Source organism: Lampetra planeri, chromosome 22 (assembly GCF_965212315.1).
Source record: "Lampetra planeri chromosome 22, kcLamPlan1.2.h2, whole genome shotgun sequence".
NCBI classification, from domain to species: domain Eukaryota; kingdom Metazoa; phylum Chordata; class Hyperoartia; order Petromyzontiformes; family Petromyzontidae; genus Lampetra; species Lampetra planeri.
The window spans coordinates 3,392,489-3,410,444 of NC_136128.1; the positions used below are offsets into that span (position 1 = coordinate 3,392,489).

Here is a 17,956-nt window from a genome sequence, read left to right on the forward strand (position 1 = left end):
CACTAAAGTGTTCAAGGTCGGCGTTGTCAAGCGTCGCGAGTTGATGGCCTCAGTCGGTCAAAACAAAGCACCGTTTTTGTCGCTCACGTTGTCGTATTTCAGTGTGCGAGGGATGAAACACGTTTCAGTTGTGTAGCCCACGTGATCAACAGGATTTTTTTTTCCCGGGCCGTTTTAAAACTTGTGCCACCCCCTTTTTTTGTTTAATGCGTGAGAGAGGACTATTGACGTGACTTGTTTTAGGTAGTTGAGTGATGTCACCTAGAGAGGGCCGTTCCTGGGCTCGTAGTTGGTCTGCTGCTTGTCGCTCGTGTTCATGACGTGACACCGTAGCTCAATTGGGATACAATTGGCATGACAAAACATTGCAAAGGATGCTATGGTTGAGACTGCTCGGTGAAAAGTGCTGGTAACGCAGTCATAAAATGTTGGCAATTTCACGCTACCACATTTATTTGTGTCTGTACAGAATCTCCACCTCCCGGTAATGAAATAGCTGAATTATTAATTGCATGTTTATGATTTTACGAGCGCCGAGTAAATTGACGCTGTGTACATTTTATTAAAAGCGGGCATTGAGATGGATTAAGCTTCCACAAGTGCACATAACTGTTTATTTGTCTATGAACGGTACATGACTTGCCACAAGTCGAAGATGAGAAATACTAGGGACACTGTTTTGGAAAAAAAACATCATACCGTTTTTATATAGCGATAGTTTTAAATTCACATGTGGTATTATACGGACTGAAAATGTAATGTGAAGTCGCCTGTTATATGTGGCCCACTTACCCACTTCTCTTATTACACTGGTCAACAAAAAACAAAATTCTGGCCTGGACTTTTGCAGCTGTTTTAGACTAATTTCAGGGTGCTGATTCCAAATCTGATCTCAGATTTGCTCTATCACGTCATTTGTATGCTATCGGCATATCCCATTTTCATTGATTTTACCTGAAATTAACTCTGTCACTTATGATTGCAAGTTGTTGCGAGTCAGTGACTGCTTTAGTGTTAAAATATGGTGCTGTATTTTTAGGATAGTGTGTTTATAATATAATTTTATGTAGATATCCACATTTATTTAATATTTTTCTTCTGCAGTTTTTATTGAAAATGCAATATTTGATGTCTCAAAAACCTGATGTGATAGACAAAAACTGATGCCAGATTTGGAATCAGCTCCCCAAAATTAACTTAAAACCGTTGGAATACCTTATGCCAGAAAAAGTGTGTTGACCAGTGTTATCCAAACTCGTGATATTTTTCCGAATATCTGCACAATTGCTCAGATAACAGTCACCCAATGCATTACATTTATGCAATTTTCCGTAGTTTTTTACAGAAAAGAAGGCCAACCAGGATAGGGTTGCCACCTCTTGCACAGTGAAACAAAACCAGACACATTTTTCAGTCAGCCAAGGTTAAGTATCAAAAGTGTGCAGATTACCCTTACAAAGTTCAATGCAGAAATACCGGTCAAACCCTGGACAGGTCCCTACTCTACACCAGGAAGTGATGGCAAATTCACCCTGTCTTTACATTGTTTATCAACAGATAACTCCTCGGATATCTGGAGTTATTTACACACATGACAGGGTACCGCATCAACACAGATAAGCGGAGCTTCACTGTTAAATTGGGCATGTTGATGTTATAATGTAAGTCCGCTTTGATGATGTGGCTACAACACTCAACCTAGCATCGCAAAGGCTATAAGTTCAAATCACAGCCGAGGAACTACCCAGCCAGCCCGTCCATATTTTGGGGTCCAAATCATTATGGCTGGGATGGTTCGAGTGCCACCCTACAGGAAGAGATGGGTCACCTGCGTACGAAAACGGAGTTTCCACCACAAGCTCAATGTGGAAATGTAATATTCCCATGTCAGCCTCGGTATCTATGTCTCATGCCATTGCAATAATCATATATTGCTCTAATGTCTTGTGACTCCATCAATCTCAGCAGATTTGAGCCTGTATAGTGCTTGGTTGGGTGACCACCACGCAAAAGAGAGATGTCATCAGACGCCGTCTGGCTACATCATGGGCAGCAGATAAATTCTACTGGACTATGCCACCCCACGTCTATGCTTCCCACCTGCTACAACATGCAGGTTAAATAACTTCCGCGACCTGCTCGGTGTGGGGAAGCCAATCATCCGACAGTAGATTGACAAAATGGCTGTATATATACACAGAGAAAAAGACAGAGATTCCCTGTATAGCCTTAACAGACTGCCGGGGAAAGTGCCGTTAGGGAGCGCCGATTAAGACTGGGGGTGGGTGGCCACCAAGCCGCCGACTGCCTTTGTCTCGGTCGTGGCGATCTTTCACACACTGCACCAGGTACCTAGGGGAGGCCCAGGACCGGTTCAGATCATCATCACTCGTGTTGCCCGTGAGCGGGAATCGAACTGAGGTTACCGGGTTCAAAGGGCAGCACGCTAACTGCGACACTACCACTCCCCCTACATACATACACATATATATATACACTGCTGAGTGGCTCACTGCATGGACGCACAGTGTGTGGCTATTTGCGTTGTTAGGTAGTATTGCAAGAAAATGTCAGCATCACCTGATGGTTGAAGCCACTTGCTGATCGATATCTTCAAGTTATTTCACTCGAACCACTTTATATCAGGCCAGTGAATGTGATCCACCTGCTATTTGCAGTAGAAGTTAAATATCACTCGGCTGCCTATCGCTACTCTCTGTAATGCACAGGGGAGACGGTATGGAACGGCATCCACTACATTTTCATCAGTGCCACCCGTTGTGATTCAATTTAATGTTCATGTGTACAGCACACAAAGACAAGTTTCCCCCATGTGGAATTGAACAGACTTGGCGCAAGTGCTGTTAGCGAGCACCAATGAAATTGGATGGCCAGCACTTCGCCCAGCTGCCTTTGGATGAGTTGACTTCGGGTAGGCTCAGGTCAGGTTCAGAAATTCCCCACTGTTATTGGTCGTAAGCAGGAATCGAACTTGAGTTGCCACGTTTGTTGCGCAGTGCACTCACCACAACACTACCGCTGCCCCAATGTGAGCAGCATGTCATGTACATGCTAGGTATATGCCCACGTGTATGTGTGTGTATATGTGGCTACGTGCCATGTACATGAAGACACATTTGGATGTACTCTTTTTTAAACATGTATTTTCGCGGTGATGAGCACACTTTACCCTGGCTCCAAAACAACCCATGCTAAATTATCGGTAACGCCAAATGGTGACTGTGTCCTCTGAATCATCCCTCAGCTTGACTCGGCCTGAAAGTGTTTCCCTGCTGGAGCGTAGGGTCAACGCCAACAGTGGGGAAATAACGCCAGCTGGGCGTTCGTGGCATAGTCCATTCTGCCACTTGTGTGGCACGCCGACCTTAATAGGTGCTCGCGAACAGCACCGGAGGAGGGAGCACTCTGAAGCCGACAAAATAAGTTCGGTTCCTGGCCATGGCTAACATCAGTCGTGACTGATGTACCGAACCGGTCCCTGGGCTCCCCGGTTCATGTACCGGATTGGCTACGGTGTGGGGAGGCCTTTGTCCAGGAGTAGATAGACAATGGCTGAAGATGATGATAAAAAGTTAATATTGTCATCGTGCTAAAATTTATATTGTGTTATCATCTCCATTGTCAGGACGAACAGTGCTGTGGAAATGCTGTAGTCATATAGTGGTGACACGATGTTAACTACCTCGCCTGGTATGCAGGTGGTGGGGAGTTCAATCCCGATCCTGAAGCCTGTATCTTTGGAGTTTGCATGTTCTCCTTGTGGTTGCGTAGATTTTTCTCTGGGTCCTCCGATTTTTTCCTCCACATTTAAAAACATGCGTTTAGAGCATTTGGCTGCTGAATATAAACTTACACGTGATAAGCCACTTCATTGAGCTATCATTTGTGGCCGGATTGCTTCTGAAACACATCTGTATCGCTCAGTGGGCCTTACCTTGTAAATTAAAATTAATTTCATGATTATATGTCAGGGGTTAGTATGTCCATTGCACGAAGGTTTTTGATTTCCCACAAAGTAGTATTTTTGTTGTTGTTATCAATGAGAAATGAGTTCAACTGAGTTTAGCCCAGGCCAGTGTTTAACTTCAGAACCTCTGACAGTGAGTTAGGTCCTTGGCATCAGGCGAAGCCATGTGGCCTCACTTGACGCCAAGGACAGTGCGTGACAGGTTGTTTTCTCTGTGCTCTTCGTGGACACCGTTTGTGGCTCGGCCGGTGATGATAGGATACGCATTGTGGGCAGCACAGACATTATACAGCCGTGCCGGAGAAAGCCAAACGCGAGCAGTCAGACTGCAGATTTATCACCGCTAACGGTCAGCCGAGCAGTCCGTGCATGGGGTGGCTGGTGTCGGCACGTGAAGTTACGGGCATGGACGGATCCCCAGGTCCCTCCAGTGGGCCTTATCCATCTTTAACTCGAGCAAGGCAGCGTCCCCGGTATTGATGCATGCATTCGTTTTCCTCCTTAAATCTTGTTGAAAGGCCTCCAGTATGGGGAGTATTGAGAATAGCACTCTCTCGACACTTTGCTGCCCAGAAGAGAAGGTTATTGCGGGGAGTTTTAGTCCGTTTTGTTGTGGGTCTGTGGGCCACGTATGGCAGGCTCAAGACAAGGTGGTGGGTCGGATTTTCCTCCATGCGGTGCCCGGTAGTTGTGTTTGATGAAAACGACATTTCGTAAAAATAGGAAAATACCGGTGCATGATTTGGTAGAAGTAAGGCAGTGGTGGTGAGATGTTGTGCCGTCGACCGCAAGGCTGGAAATGGCCCCTTCATCATTAAAGCTGGACGTTTGGAATGGCACATGACAGGGTGGAAAAGGGCAGGTTACCAAAGACCAGTATTAAAGTGCGTACCCAGCGCTTACTGGTCCTTGTCTCACCTTTGAGTGCACCTGTATTGGGGGACGCAAAAAATTTAATTGCAGAATGAGGTTAACAATTTTGAAAATCGTACTAGACCACGATGGGAGAGCATTGTGTTTATAAACACGAAGGCAATATCGTGGTGAGCAGGACATGTGTGCAGGATGGAGAAGAGCACAGCCTGCTGAGGCAGATATTATGGCACGGGGAGGCTCGCAATGAAAGGAAAAGACATGAAACCAGATGGTGGCAGCCATGCACCATGAGAGCTGAACAAGGGGGTGTGGTTGTCACCTGTGTACGCGGGGAATACCTAAAAGCCGCATTGTAATTGTGAGACTGAGAACAGACCTAGGAGTTTGGATCCTCCTAGATCTGTCTGGGAGCTGACCCCACAACAAAGAGATGGCTTGGAAGCCAGGTCCAGTAAATGGTAACGAGACTGGAACAACATATTATGAAGATTAGGTCGGCATCAGCTGTGCAACAGTTACAGGGTTTGGCCAAAGGGAGGAGGTGATGGTGACGTTTGATGGCATCAACAAACAATGGCGGCGGCAACCTCTTGAGACCTTAACTGCTCGTGGTAGTGTTTTGTTTGTTTGTTACAATTGGCTCATTCCGTTAACGCGATCGTCTTCCCCGTTGCCTGTGGTGGTGGGGGTGGCGATGGCGGATCAGGTTCCAGACGGAGCTCAACTACGACATGCTGGCGGTGCACGACGGCGTGTCGGCGGTGGCGCCTCTGCTCGGCGTGTTCCACGGCACCCAGGTGCCGCCCTTCTTGGTCAGCAGTGCCAACTACCTCTACCTGCTGTTCACCACCGACGGCAGCCACTCCAATGTGGGCTTCCAGCTCCGCTACGAGCGTGAGTCCCTCTGGGTTGCTCGCACCGACCTCGTTCTCCCACAAAACGTCGCTCGCAATAAAAAAAAATAGCCCATTGGTGATGCGCTGTAGATTTCCCACGCGGCAAGCCACTTCATTGGGTTCGATTCCGACCCTGACGCATACTGTGTATTTGGAGTTTGCATGTTCTCCCGGTGGTCGAGTGGATTTTTCTCCGAGTTTTCCGGTTTTCCTCTCCACATTTATGAACATGTGTTGAGAATATTTGGCTCCTGTAAATTTCCACATGATAAACTACTTCGTTAAACTATAATTTGTGACCAGGTTGCTTCTGAGAAATAAGCTAATGGCTCAGTGGGCCTTACCTGGTAAAATAAAAATAGTAGTTGTACGATGGACATAATCAATTCGCTACACTACCCTTGTACATTAAGCAGTCCCACTCCTTCACCTCCTTTCCTTTCCTGTCTTAAAGCCTCACGTCTTCTCCTTCAGCTATTCTCTTCCTCTTCCCTCACCCCTCCACTCCTTCCAATCCCTCGCCTACCCCTTCCCTGATCCCTAAGGAACCCCTCTGTCGCTGTCACTCATTTCTCAATCCCTGTGTGTATGTTCTGTGCCATCTGCATCATTCCATTAGGTCACCATATTGTAAGCTATGCCCAGCGCCGTGAGCGAAGGTGCTATATAAATATGAATTAGATTTGAGAAGCCATAATACGTGTTGAACTTAAGAGAATGCAGTTTAATCGTGGGTGGCTGCATGGATACGAACTTAGGATCTCAGCAGTGCCTGCCCAGCACAATGACCTCTGAACCCACGCAGCCAGGCACTCATTGTTGTGTGGAATTTTAAACGTAAGTTTTTTATGTTAAATGCTATTCGTGGCAGTGAATTTGTTTTTGTTTGGGGAGGTGCAGCTGCTTGGTACCATGGCAATAGTTGCAAGGCCTCACAGTTAAGCTAGCCTACGACGTGGTGTACAATATAGGCATAAATTGCTCACAATGAACACATTCCTGCGGAGGGAACTGGTAGGAACGTTGGGTTGCTCGGTCAATGGCCAGGGTCAACGGCGGCGTGGTATATTCCGCAAATATGCCCGATTGTGAGGGCGGGCACAAGCCGGCGTGAGTAGGTTAAACGTTGAGTTTTATAAGGGCACCACGGAGTGACCAGCCCCTCCCCACCCCCCACTCAGCCCCACCCTCCCCACCCAGCCCCTCCCTCCCCACCCAGCCCCTCCCTCCCCTCCCCACCCAACCCCTCCCTCCCCACCCAGCGCCTTCCTGCACGACGGACGGACAGACACAATAATCTCCTGTGGGCTGGTGTAACCAGGAGGTTCCTACCAGTATAATAGAATGACCGTATGGAAGGATCTGAAGTGGGAGATGTCAATTGTTACATTGGTGGATTGCAGCGGCGAGACTCAGCGTGATATCTATGAAGAAGCAAAAAGCCTGAAATAATGCAAATGAGAATTAATGTAAATGGAAATTATTTTACGCGCAACTTATTTCCATTAACATGTTAATTATTCCTTGTTTGAGCGGTTTTTAACACACGTTATGTCTTGCAACACTGTTACATTTAAGTCACATGCTGCTCATTAAATATTCAGAGCTTAGCTGCTACTTATGAACAAATATATGGACTGATATCGTTGTAGTTAAATCAATACCACTCGGATGTATTTCATAATACAATCCTAAAGGATTAATCTGATAATCATCCAGAGTACATCAAATCCATGGACGTGCGGTCAGGGGAGGCAGTAGAGGCAGAGCCTCGCCACCTGTCATACTCCAATAAAAATATCTGTTACGAAAAATAAAAAAATTATAAAATAAGAAAAATATTAATATTTTCCCACGGATCCGTGATATAAATGTCATTAATGTATAATTCCAATAATTTTTATAGTCAAAATCGCTGCAATTGCAGGGAGAGACGAGAGGCGAGGAGGCAGCTGCGAGCTCAGCCTCCCCTCTGATTGCGCAACCCCTCAGAAACTGGATGGAGCGCGGGCAATAAACGTGTGCCTGTTACTATCTCTCTGTATGTCACCAATGTAATCATTACATGTCACCAATGTAATCATTACATTGGTGACATATTTTGACTATAAAAATTATTGGAATCATATAGAAATGCCATTTAGAACACATATCAGTGGAAAAATCTAAATATTTTATTATTTTCATTGGTGTATGATAGGTGAGGCTCTGCCTCCCCTGCCTCCCCTGACCGCACGTCCCTGATCAAATCCACTAATTTTCGTCATGGCCGCAGGAGCTTCTGCTTGCATAGATAATCGTCAAATATTGAAAATATGTTCTCAGTCGAAGCAACGAAAATAAACGCCGTCAACAGGTTACAGGACTAAGTGATTTAAGATTATATATTTATTGGTCTTTTTTTCATCTGAATGCATTCCAATTATGCGCTGCAGGCATACTGTTATGAGATGAAGCGTTCATTATGGGAAATCGTGCACAGCGTTGCACATTGCGTGTCAGAGAATTTATTCAGTTTTTATATATATTTTTTTCTCACAGAACTTATGAAAAATGCTTTAAGTGGCCCTTTTGAAAATGCTCACAGCTGGTATTCAGCCAAATTAACCTCGAAAGCAAATGGTATGTTTGTGCGCGTGCGTGTGTATATATATGTATGTTGGGAGCGATAGTGTAGCGGTTAGCGCTGCACTACGAAACCGGCGACCTGAGTTCAATTCCTGCTCGCGGCCAACACCAGTGACGATTATCTGAACCAGTCATGGGCTTCCCCTAGGTCGACTCAGCCTCAAATGAGTACTTGGCGCTGTGTTAAACATCGCCACTTGGCAGACAAAGACGGCCTAGCGTGGTGCTGGCCACCCACTCCCGCGTGTGCCATGCCGGCCTTCATAGGCTATTGCTAACAACAATTGCCCCAACAGTCTGTTCAGGCTATATGGGGGGATCTGCGTCTTTGTTTTGTTTCTAATAAAGACAGAGGAGTGGTAGTGTAGCGGTCAGCCCGCTACGATATGACCCAGACGACCATACATAGCTCTGGATCTTCTCGGCCACAATTATGCCCCCCGATCTCTATGCTTGTGAGACGTGGAGCACTATATAAAGGAACAGTTGCGCCGGTTTGCAACATTCAGGCTCGCCTGTCTAAGATCCATTCTGGGTTTAACCAGGCTGAATTGTGGGAGGAACTCATAGATCTTTAGAAAGATTGGACTTGCCAATGACTGGTAGCAGCAGTGTCAAGATTGGCCTCTGTGGAGGAAGTTGCTGCGGGAGTTGGAGACAGTCACCCTCAAACAACAACGGAGAGCATAGGAGCGATGCTCACAACAGCGAGTGGAGTGCCGGTTGGCTAAAATGAAGACAGTTGTCACAGTGAGGAGCAGAGTTGGTGCATCTGCCAGTCATGTTAGTCAGCCAACCCATAGCACCTGGGTCTGTTCCGTGACATCCGATTAGCACGGTTAGCTACATATGGTGCAAAAGACGTTCAACACAATACCTTTGGCCAGTGGGCCTTCGACACTTCACGTGGCCTCAAAATGCACCTAGTGTGGCACAAGCACCATCGCAACGTCATCACCACTTAGTGGTGAATGGCGCTTGCTGTTGTTGTTGTTATGCTTACAGTCAGGGCTGAAACCATGACTTGTACTGAGCGACACTTGTGAATCAGGTCGAATCACACTTGGTTATCTGGATTCGAACCCATGTTTCAGTTCCTCTGATGTCTGAGCAGCTTATAAACACCTCCTCATCTTAATAGTTGATTGATTTTAGACCGATAATTGTCTTTTTACCCTTCTATCTGGCAACGAAACTGACACCTTTTTTACAAGGAGTCATGTTTGCATAGACCACAATACCTGCAGTCATAATGCAAACAAAAACATAACTCTGATAATGTATGCACTGTCCTTGAAGTTGCATTATGACTGCAGGTATTGTGGTCTATGCAAACATTACTCCTTGTAAAAAAAAAAGGTGTCAGTTTTGTTGCCAGATAGAAGGGTAAAAAACAATTATCAAATTTTTTACTGGCAAATGAGGTTCCAATGGTGATTTTAGACCTTCAACTGAATTCAAATGTGCGTTTGAAAATGAATGTGTTTTCTTAGCTTGAAGAGTTAAAAGGAAATATATTTCAGTCCCTCGTGTTTTTTACTCAATTAGCAGAATCGCATATATTTTTCTTTTAATTTTAACTCACATTTTCCCATCCCAAAAAACACATTGCTCGAGTTAATAACACCTCCGGATAATGGAGCATCCAGACCAAAAAAATGGATGGCTTAAGCATTCGAGAGACAAAATCTGAAAAAAAAATGTATTTGGAATGCCACTTAAATTCTTCATTATGTTTTTTAACCCGTAACATTTTTTATTTTTTCGTTTGAAAAGCCTGACTTCAAAAATAACAACGAAAATGAGTCCATTCAAAGTGCATAGTTGTTCAAATGAGCTTTAGATGGTATGACAAGCCATTTTATTCACAGGAGACAATAACGTGGTAATATTTTATTGACCCGGCAAGGATGATGTGCGAGGTGACCCCCAATTGTGATTTGACTGTTGTCTGTGCCTGCTCACCTGTTTAAAATAAAAATATGAAATTCCAAGTATAGTAAACAGTGGTGTACATATTTATACAAATACAGTAGAACCTCGGAGATCGAATGCACCGGTGTTCGAACGATATTTCTGAACATTTTTTGCCCCGGAAACCGAACAAAATTCGGAGGTCGAACGGTCAATCGCGACTTGAAAGAACCTGTACGGCTGAGACGCGTATGGCCAGCGTGCATGACGCTTGCCCAGACAAAGGTTTTACCACCTCCTCCTCCTCACCACCTTCCACTCAAGCCATCAACTCTCCTTACTACAGGTAAAGTGAAGTTCAATGTTCATTTATTTCATTTATTCCATATATTTATTCATTTATTCCATTTATTTATTGCGTTTCTTGTTTTTTTGTATGATTTTATGCATGTAATCACTGTAAACTTCGTGTAAAAATGCTTTATAATGAGAAATTGCTTGTATCTGGAGTCTAATTAATGTCATTTACATTAATTTTTATGGGGAAAATTAATTCGGTGTTCGAACGTATCAGTGTTCGAATGGCCTTCTGGAACGAATTAAGTTCGATCTCCGGGGTACCACTGTAAAAATTCACATCCCTTTAAATAACTGCTGGATGAAGGCCCACCCAATGGGCATTGTTTGACCACACTTCACTACAATTGGCCAGTGCCGATTAGGCGAAGGAGAAGGACCACAGAGCCGGATGAGATATTGCTCACCATCGATTTTAGCCATGGCCACAAAATGGAAGACAGAGAGCCAGCGTCGGAGTGCGGCATGCTCACCACCCCAACGTTGTGCTGCACTACCGTTTATCTCTATGGTATACCGTGCATGCTGCACCGATCGCGTGAGTGAATGCCTCTTTTTGGTCGTTGCTTTTAACGGTTCGACGATTCCTTATTGAGAGGGACGCAGTGAATGCCTCTTAATATATATATATTTTTAAATCTACACGTGCAAAGCATACTCATTAAAAACACTCGCACGTGTTCATTTGCATCACGTGCAAATGATCTCGTCATTTTCGGGCATCTGGTGGCAGGTGACTTGGTGCCAATAAATAAAAAAAACGCTCGGGTTTTTAATGCTGCTCGCCAAAGTGCATTGCCACGGGGCACAGAGGCCGTGCCGTTGTGCGTACATTGCAAGGCTCCTTTTGGCAGGGGAATTCGATAGCTATCTAATCTAAGTACGTTCTCGCTATTATTCATCTTTTCAAAAGCATTTTTGTAAAAAAAAAAGAGGGAGGATACAACGGCTCTTGTCTCGAGGCCGAATGTGATGTCTGCAACTCGCGTGCTACATTCGATGGGGTTCGAGCCAATTCCAATGCAATACAAATTTCAGCCGAGGTTCCGTATTCCAATCTGACCCTATTCAAATATGTATTGAGTTTGAAAAAAGCACAACAAATGTACGCGAATCGCTTCGACAGTGCTGGATTGCAGGCCACATGGATAGCCACCACTGACCGGATGAACGGTATTCGAGGTGGCTGTCCTAAGTGTACAACTACACGAGCTGATGTAAAATGTTATCGTCATTTGTCCATTGCATAAATAACACATTGACATCCTGTCCAGACTAGATAAGAATCTTACTGCGTGATATTGTGTTTTGCCATTTGTTCATGAGCAGGATCCTTATAATCGACATAAAACATCCGGCATCATCAATAATCAGCAGCAGCAGCAATAGCAACAACAGCAGTATCCACATCAACCCTATCATTATCATGATCAACAACAACAGCAGCATCCACATCAAGCGTATCGTTATTATGATCAACACCAACAACAGCAATCGGCTTCAGGAGTAATCATCTATCATAAGTCGCAGAAACAGAATATTATGAGCATAATTATAATCATCATTCTTCTGGGATCATCAACATGATCAAATCTTGGCGGGAAGTTAACAATTGTTGTCCTTATCCTAGACCAGTCCCTGCTATAAGAATGTGGATTGTCCATAACTGGCCATGCACCACTTTTGGGCTGTATATAATTTTGCAACAGCAGTTGCATGCGTGGGTGAGTGGTTGTGGCAGTGGTAGCTTAGCGGTCAGCACACAGCTCTACGAACCCGCCGACGCGGGTTCGATTCCTGCTCACGGCCAACAACACCAATGGGGAATATCTGAACCGGTCCTGGGCCTCCCCTAGGTCGACTCAGCCTCAAATGAGGACCTGGTGTGGTGTATAAACATCGACACTGGGGAGACAAAGGCAGTCGGGCATAGTGCTGGCCATCCACCCCCTCGTGTGCCGTGCCACACTTCATAGGTGCTCACTAACAACAGTCGCCCCAACAGTCTGTTAAGCCTGTGGTGTTTGCAGTTGCATTTGGAGAAGTAAACCGTAGTGGGGCGTGTCTATGTGCACCCAGGTGCATGTGTGAGTGAGTGACTGTGCTGGCCACTCAACTAATAACACCTGCGTATTTCCCATGACCTGCCAGTAAGCCTTCCACACTTCCCGTGGCCGCAACGTGCACCGAAGCCTGGTGGCACAAGTGCTGTGGTGATGTGACCGCCACTTAGTGGTGAGCGGTAGTGGTGGCTGTTGTTGTTGTTGTTGTGCCGGCCGACCCACCTCGTGCTGTACCGGCCTTCATAGGCGCCACTCGCCTAACAGCAAATCGCCCCAACAGTCTGTTAAGTCTACATATGTGGGGGGCGGAATCTTTGTCCTCTATCGCAGGTGTGACCTGGGACTCCCACTCGTGCCCGGACCCCGGAGTTCCCGTGAGCGGCTCGCGTCATGGCGACAACTTCTCGGTGGGGGCCTCGGTAGAGATCGAGTGTGAGCCGGGCTACACGCTGAGCCAGGGGGAGCCCCTCACCTGCGAGGAGAACAACCAGTGGACCCACCCGTTGCCGCTCTGCGAAGGTGAGCAGAGCCAGCGGGGGGGGGGGGGGGGGGAGAAAGCCATGCGAAGGGGTCTTTGTGTGTATGTTGACACTTCTTTCCCACCGTACGTCGTTAACCATGCTAATCAGAGGCACGGGTGGGGGCGGGAGTCAACAAACTAAACACAAAAAGCAGTTTAAGAGAAATTAAATGTCACTCTCGATTTAAAAGTTCATAGCTCCAGTGGCTTCCTAATATCAGAAGAGCGTTCCAGACGGCCGCAGAAGCGAATCCGAAAATAGTTATCACCCGAAACACCACGTCAAAACCAAAAAAAGCATAAACATGCACTCACAAAAATAAAGTGGTCCAATCGAATAAGGTCTAGGAAAACAAATACCACATTAAGCAGATGTTGTTGGTGTAAAGCAATGGATGTCTTGGAGTTAAGGCTGACCAACAATCCAAACCTGACACATAGGTTGGCTTTCGCCGCCAATGTTGCGATTCGTCATTCGTTCCGTGTTTTGGGTTCGATCGTCGTGTACGTACGAATGTCAATTTTTTAACGATAACGCTTCGCCACCCGGCAGCCAGTCGAATCAAGTTGTCACGTGGGGAAACATGCAAATTGATTTGGTGTATCAGCAGCAAACCAGGATGTTGAAAGGCACCCAAGATCTTAATATGTTTATGTACAACGTTTCGCTGGAGATTATAGCCATCATCATCAGGTGTTAACTAAAGCTCGGCTCTAACGTGAACGAACTTCCTGCTTTGGGTTTTTACTTTATTTTTTCACATTATACTGACGCGATAAAACCCAAAAGGAACGAATTATGAATCAATGTAACGCTTGTTGCGTTTGCATGATGCGGATGTTCAAAGATGTCTCTCTGTCATGCATTTATTTGCTTTCATGTACCGAAATAATATTATTCTGAACGATAAAAAAAATATCGGACAACAACTTAAACGTTCGCAATGAGGCATGGAAAGATGTGTGCTTGGAATCACGTTGATAGCCAAGAAGAGGAACACGCGGATGTTTAAGCATGCGCAGGTCATTGGCATCATCCGACCTCTTCAGGGTAGTGCCTCGGGCTTAGGTCGGACACGTCGCTCGAAGGAACGATGGACGGTGGTAAAGAATACTAATGGAGTGACCACCAAGGGCTGGGACGCATCCAATAGAACGTCCACAGAGGAGATGGAGCGATGGAATCAGTTTGCGTGCTGGTGCAAGGGTGGATTTCAGCATCGTGGAATTGTGAGAGATGGTGGCGGCGTGGGCTACTCTTGGGGGAGGTTTTCATCCAGAGGTGGATTGACCATGGTCCGTCGAACATCATGCTTACCGTCTAATGATTATGTTAATAAAATAATAAACTAAACTACTATTTTCATTCAACCAAGTAAGGCCCTCTGAGCTATATAGCTCTTTTTCCTGCTCTAAATGCATGTTTCTAAATGTGGACGTAAAAATCGGAAGACCCGGTGAAAAATCCAAGGGACCACGGGGAGAGACGTCAAAATTCCAAATGCACAGGTGTCAGGGTAGGGGTCGAATCCACGACCTCCTGTATACAAGCCGAAGTAGTTAACATCCCGCCACCGTGGCGCCCATTTCAAATAATATCATCGTGGTGGCCATAATATTTCCATTGCCACTCTGTGTCAAAGAATGGCACCAAAAAATTAACACGTTCATGTGCGTGAGACGCCAGGAGTGGTTTTGTCATGGAGACACTGACCCCTGCATGGGCAATGTGGAATTTCCGCCAATGGGTTCGAGCTACCCATGTCAATGAGCATTTCCCATTGCTTGCGTGAGCGTGCGGGTAAACCGACTTTCATATGCATCCTCAGGGTATCCGTAAGTGGGTGTGTTATTCCACAGGCCCTTGTGGACATGAAACCCTCAAATAAATCAATGCTGGTGCTTCAAAAAGTTATCGCATTGCTAATAAAGCGAGGGAGTTCTTGTAAGATAACAACTGTGGTACAATATGGTTACATCGGTGTATAAATGAAACGGCTGTGAGTTGTTTAGAATGATTGTAATATGAATGCGCTTCAAAGTGTATTATTATTTTCAATCACTCGTATGATCGTGGTCATTATATTTAACGTGTGCTTCTTTTGCTCATAGATGAATGCCTCTCGTAAGTAAAAAAAAACAAATTACACATTTTAAGTGACAAATGCGTGTCCACTTTCATCAGCTTTGAGCATTGAGCAATTTTACCACTTTAGCCAGACAACGATGACTCCAGAATCTGCTCTCCCATCCATTAGTGAGACTATGTGACATTAATGGCTGGTTTAGTCTTTTTTGCACGGCAGTAATAATTGGCAATGAAATCTACAGTGTTTTCATACATAATCGCCAAAAGATAAAGATTCTCCGTATAGCCTTCATAGCGAGGGCCTATGAAGGCCGCACAGCACACGAAGGGGGGGGGGGAGTGGTGTGGCCAGCACCATGCCCAGTCGCCTTTGTTTCCCCAGTGGTGATGTTTACACACCGCACCAGGTACTCATTTGAGGCTAAATTGACCAAGAGGAGGCCAGGGACCAGTTCAGATAATCGTCACTGGTATTGGCCGTGGGCGGGAATTGATCTCGGGTCACCGAGTTCGAAGCGCAGTGAACGATACTACCGCCTCTGCACATACATGCACACGCACAAAAACACATGTATTCTCACATAAATTAATGCACACATACATGCATGCATATGAGAAATGTGTACATACATGAACGCATGCACAAGTATACAGAGAGATATTATCCAGCAAAATCTATAGGCACAATCTGAGTAGATTGTATTCATGACAGATGGAAATGATGATAAAACATAGTCTTGTGTGAAGCACATCAGAGCCATAACTTAAACTAATAGAGTCTAGGTTTTGAATAATGATCGCCTTCATGAATGATTTTCGTAAGGGCTCAATTTTTTTGGAGTAATAAAATCCAACCTTTCCTTGTACGTTAAATACAAACTATGTCACTGCGGTTTTTATCCACCACAGCTTATTTATCTAAACGATTCCCAAGGACAGAAAACACTTTGGGGTATACAATTTTCTAGGACTGATTTTCTTACCCGCTTGGTCTTTAGTCTTTGTCGAACGTAGAACGCCCCATAAGTTGACTTCACACAAAAAAAACCACTTATTTAAGATTCACTACAATCCTCTGTCAATCCACGGTTGCCTTAAGGACCTAACCACAACGCGCGGATCTTGGGGGCATTCGACCATACTCGTCAGTTGAAGGGGTGCTAACTACGGTGGGTTTACGCTACAGCCCCGTAGTTTCGGGTTGCATGCCACAGTCACACTGCTCTGGCTCGTGTCTTTAATTCTCCATTCACGAAGGAGATATGGTGCATCGGCCTGTTGATGTTTCTATGCGGTTGATGGTTACACCACCGGTGTCGTCGAGGGGGGAATGTCAGAGCCACGGATGTGTGATGTTTGGGTCTCTAATGAGGTCTTTATTCCAATGATGATGATGATTAGAGACATTTCTTCCCCTGCACAGATATACTTGGTGACTGACCCTAAGTTATGTGTTCTGCCACAGTACCACTTGACCGGATTTTACACATCGTTTGTCAAAATAGTCAACATATTCAACGTTATTACTAGTGTGGGGGTTATTACGGGAGAAAAGGCGGACGGGAAACACAGGGGTGTCTGCACCCACACACACGGGTGTCTACACCAACGTCCGCATCCGTTAACCACTGGGGGGCCATAGGGGCTCTGTGATCCCCCATAACCCCGCCCCTCCGAGGGGATTCCTATAAAAGGCGGGGAGCCAGAGAGCTCGGGGCCAGTTGAACAAGAAGCTGACCAGTGAAGTCTGAAGACCGGCAGACTAAGGCCCTGGGACTCCCCTGTCTCGCTGCCCTTGTCAGGGCCGAGCTGGGTAAGCCAGCGGCGTGGCCCAAGAGCTTTAGGACCTCTGCTCTTGTAAGGGCAAGGCCGGCTTAGCTGGGTGCCGGGATCTGTGCTTACCAGGGCCAGATCAGACAGCCTCCCGTAGCCTATTAGAGGAGGACTGGGAACAGGACAGGGGACTTAGTACTAGGGGTGGTTGCCCAGCTAGTACGGGTGAAGGGGCCGTTACCCCTTCAACTATTGTGTCTGTCCCTGAGTTAATAAAAAGAGTGTGCCTCAACTCCGTCGTCGTCTCCCTGCAACTCAGTACACTAGTAATGTTTCCCCACAGTTTTTTTTTTAAATAAATGTAAACATTCAATGAAAACAATCTCTACTTGTTGTTACCCATAATGTATTGCACCACCGATGTATTAATATTATATGTGTACACACATAGTTGTTAATTTGTTGCAACAGGTTGTTTGGTCGGGAAAAGTCAGTGAGGAATTAAACAAATATATTTTTTCTGGGTAATTCCCCTGAATGGGCCATATAGCAAGGCTTCATAAATCACAGAGAACGTATCACCAGACCATTCACAAACACTTTAAATAATTCATTGTAGCATCTTTTTTAAAATTTCACTCGAGCATAATTGGACACAGAGGAATGCCTTGCAATGTTTGCAGATAGTTTAATTGTACACACAGTGAATTAATCTGCACAAAAAATAGTGTTCTGTGGGAACATTTGGAAATGAATGTAATGTGTATATTGTTAAAGATCAAACAAACTCATTAAGAACCATGATATACTCAGTTGCGTTTCCCAAAAAATAAAGGCTGGCTTTGGTGCTGG

At 45.4% G+C, this 17,956-nt stretch overlaps 1 protein-coding gene across 1 annotated transcript in view; it reads left to right on the forward strand.

The window, feature by feature from the left end:
- Positions 1-17,956, forward strand: part of LOC144724936 (CUB and sushi domain-containing protein 1-like) — a 684,194-nt gene that overhangs the window by 363,121 nt on the left and 303,117 nt on the right. The window contains exons 17-18 of the mRNA XM_078604260.1: positions 5,571-5,758; positions 13,053-13,241. Coding sequence (XP_078460386.1) covers positions 5,571-5,758; positions 13,053-13,241 — 377 coding nt within the window. The remainder of the gene's footprint in view (positions 1-5,570; positions 5,759-13,052; positions 13,242-17,956) is intronic.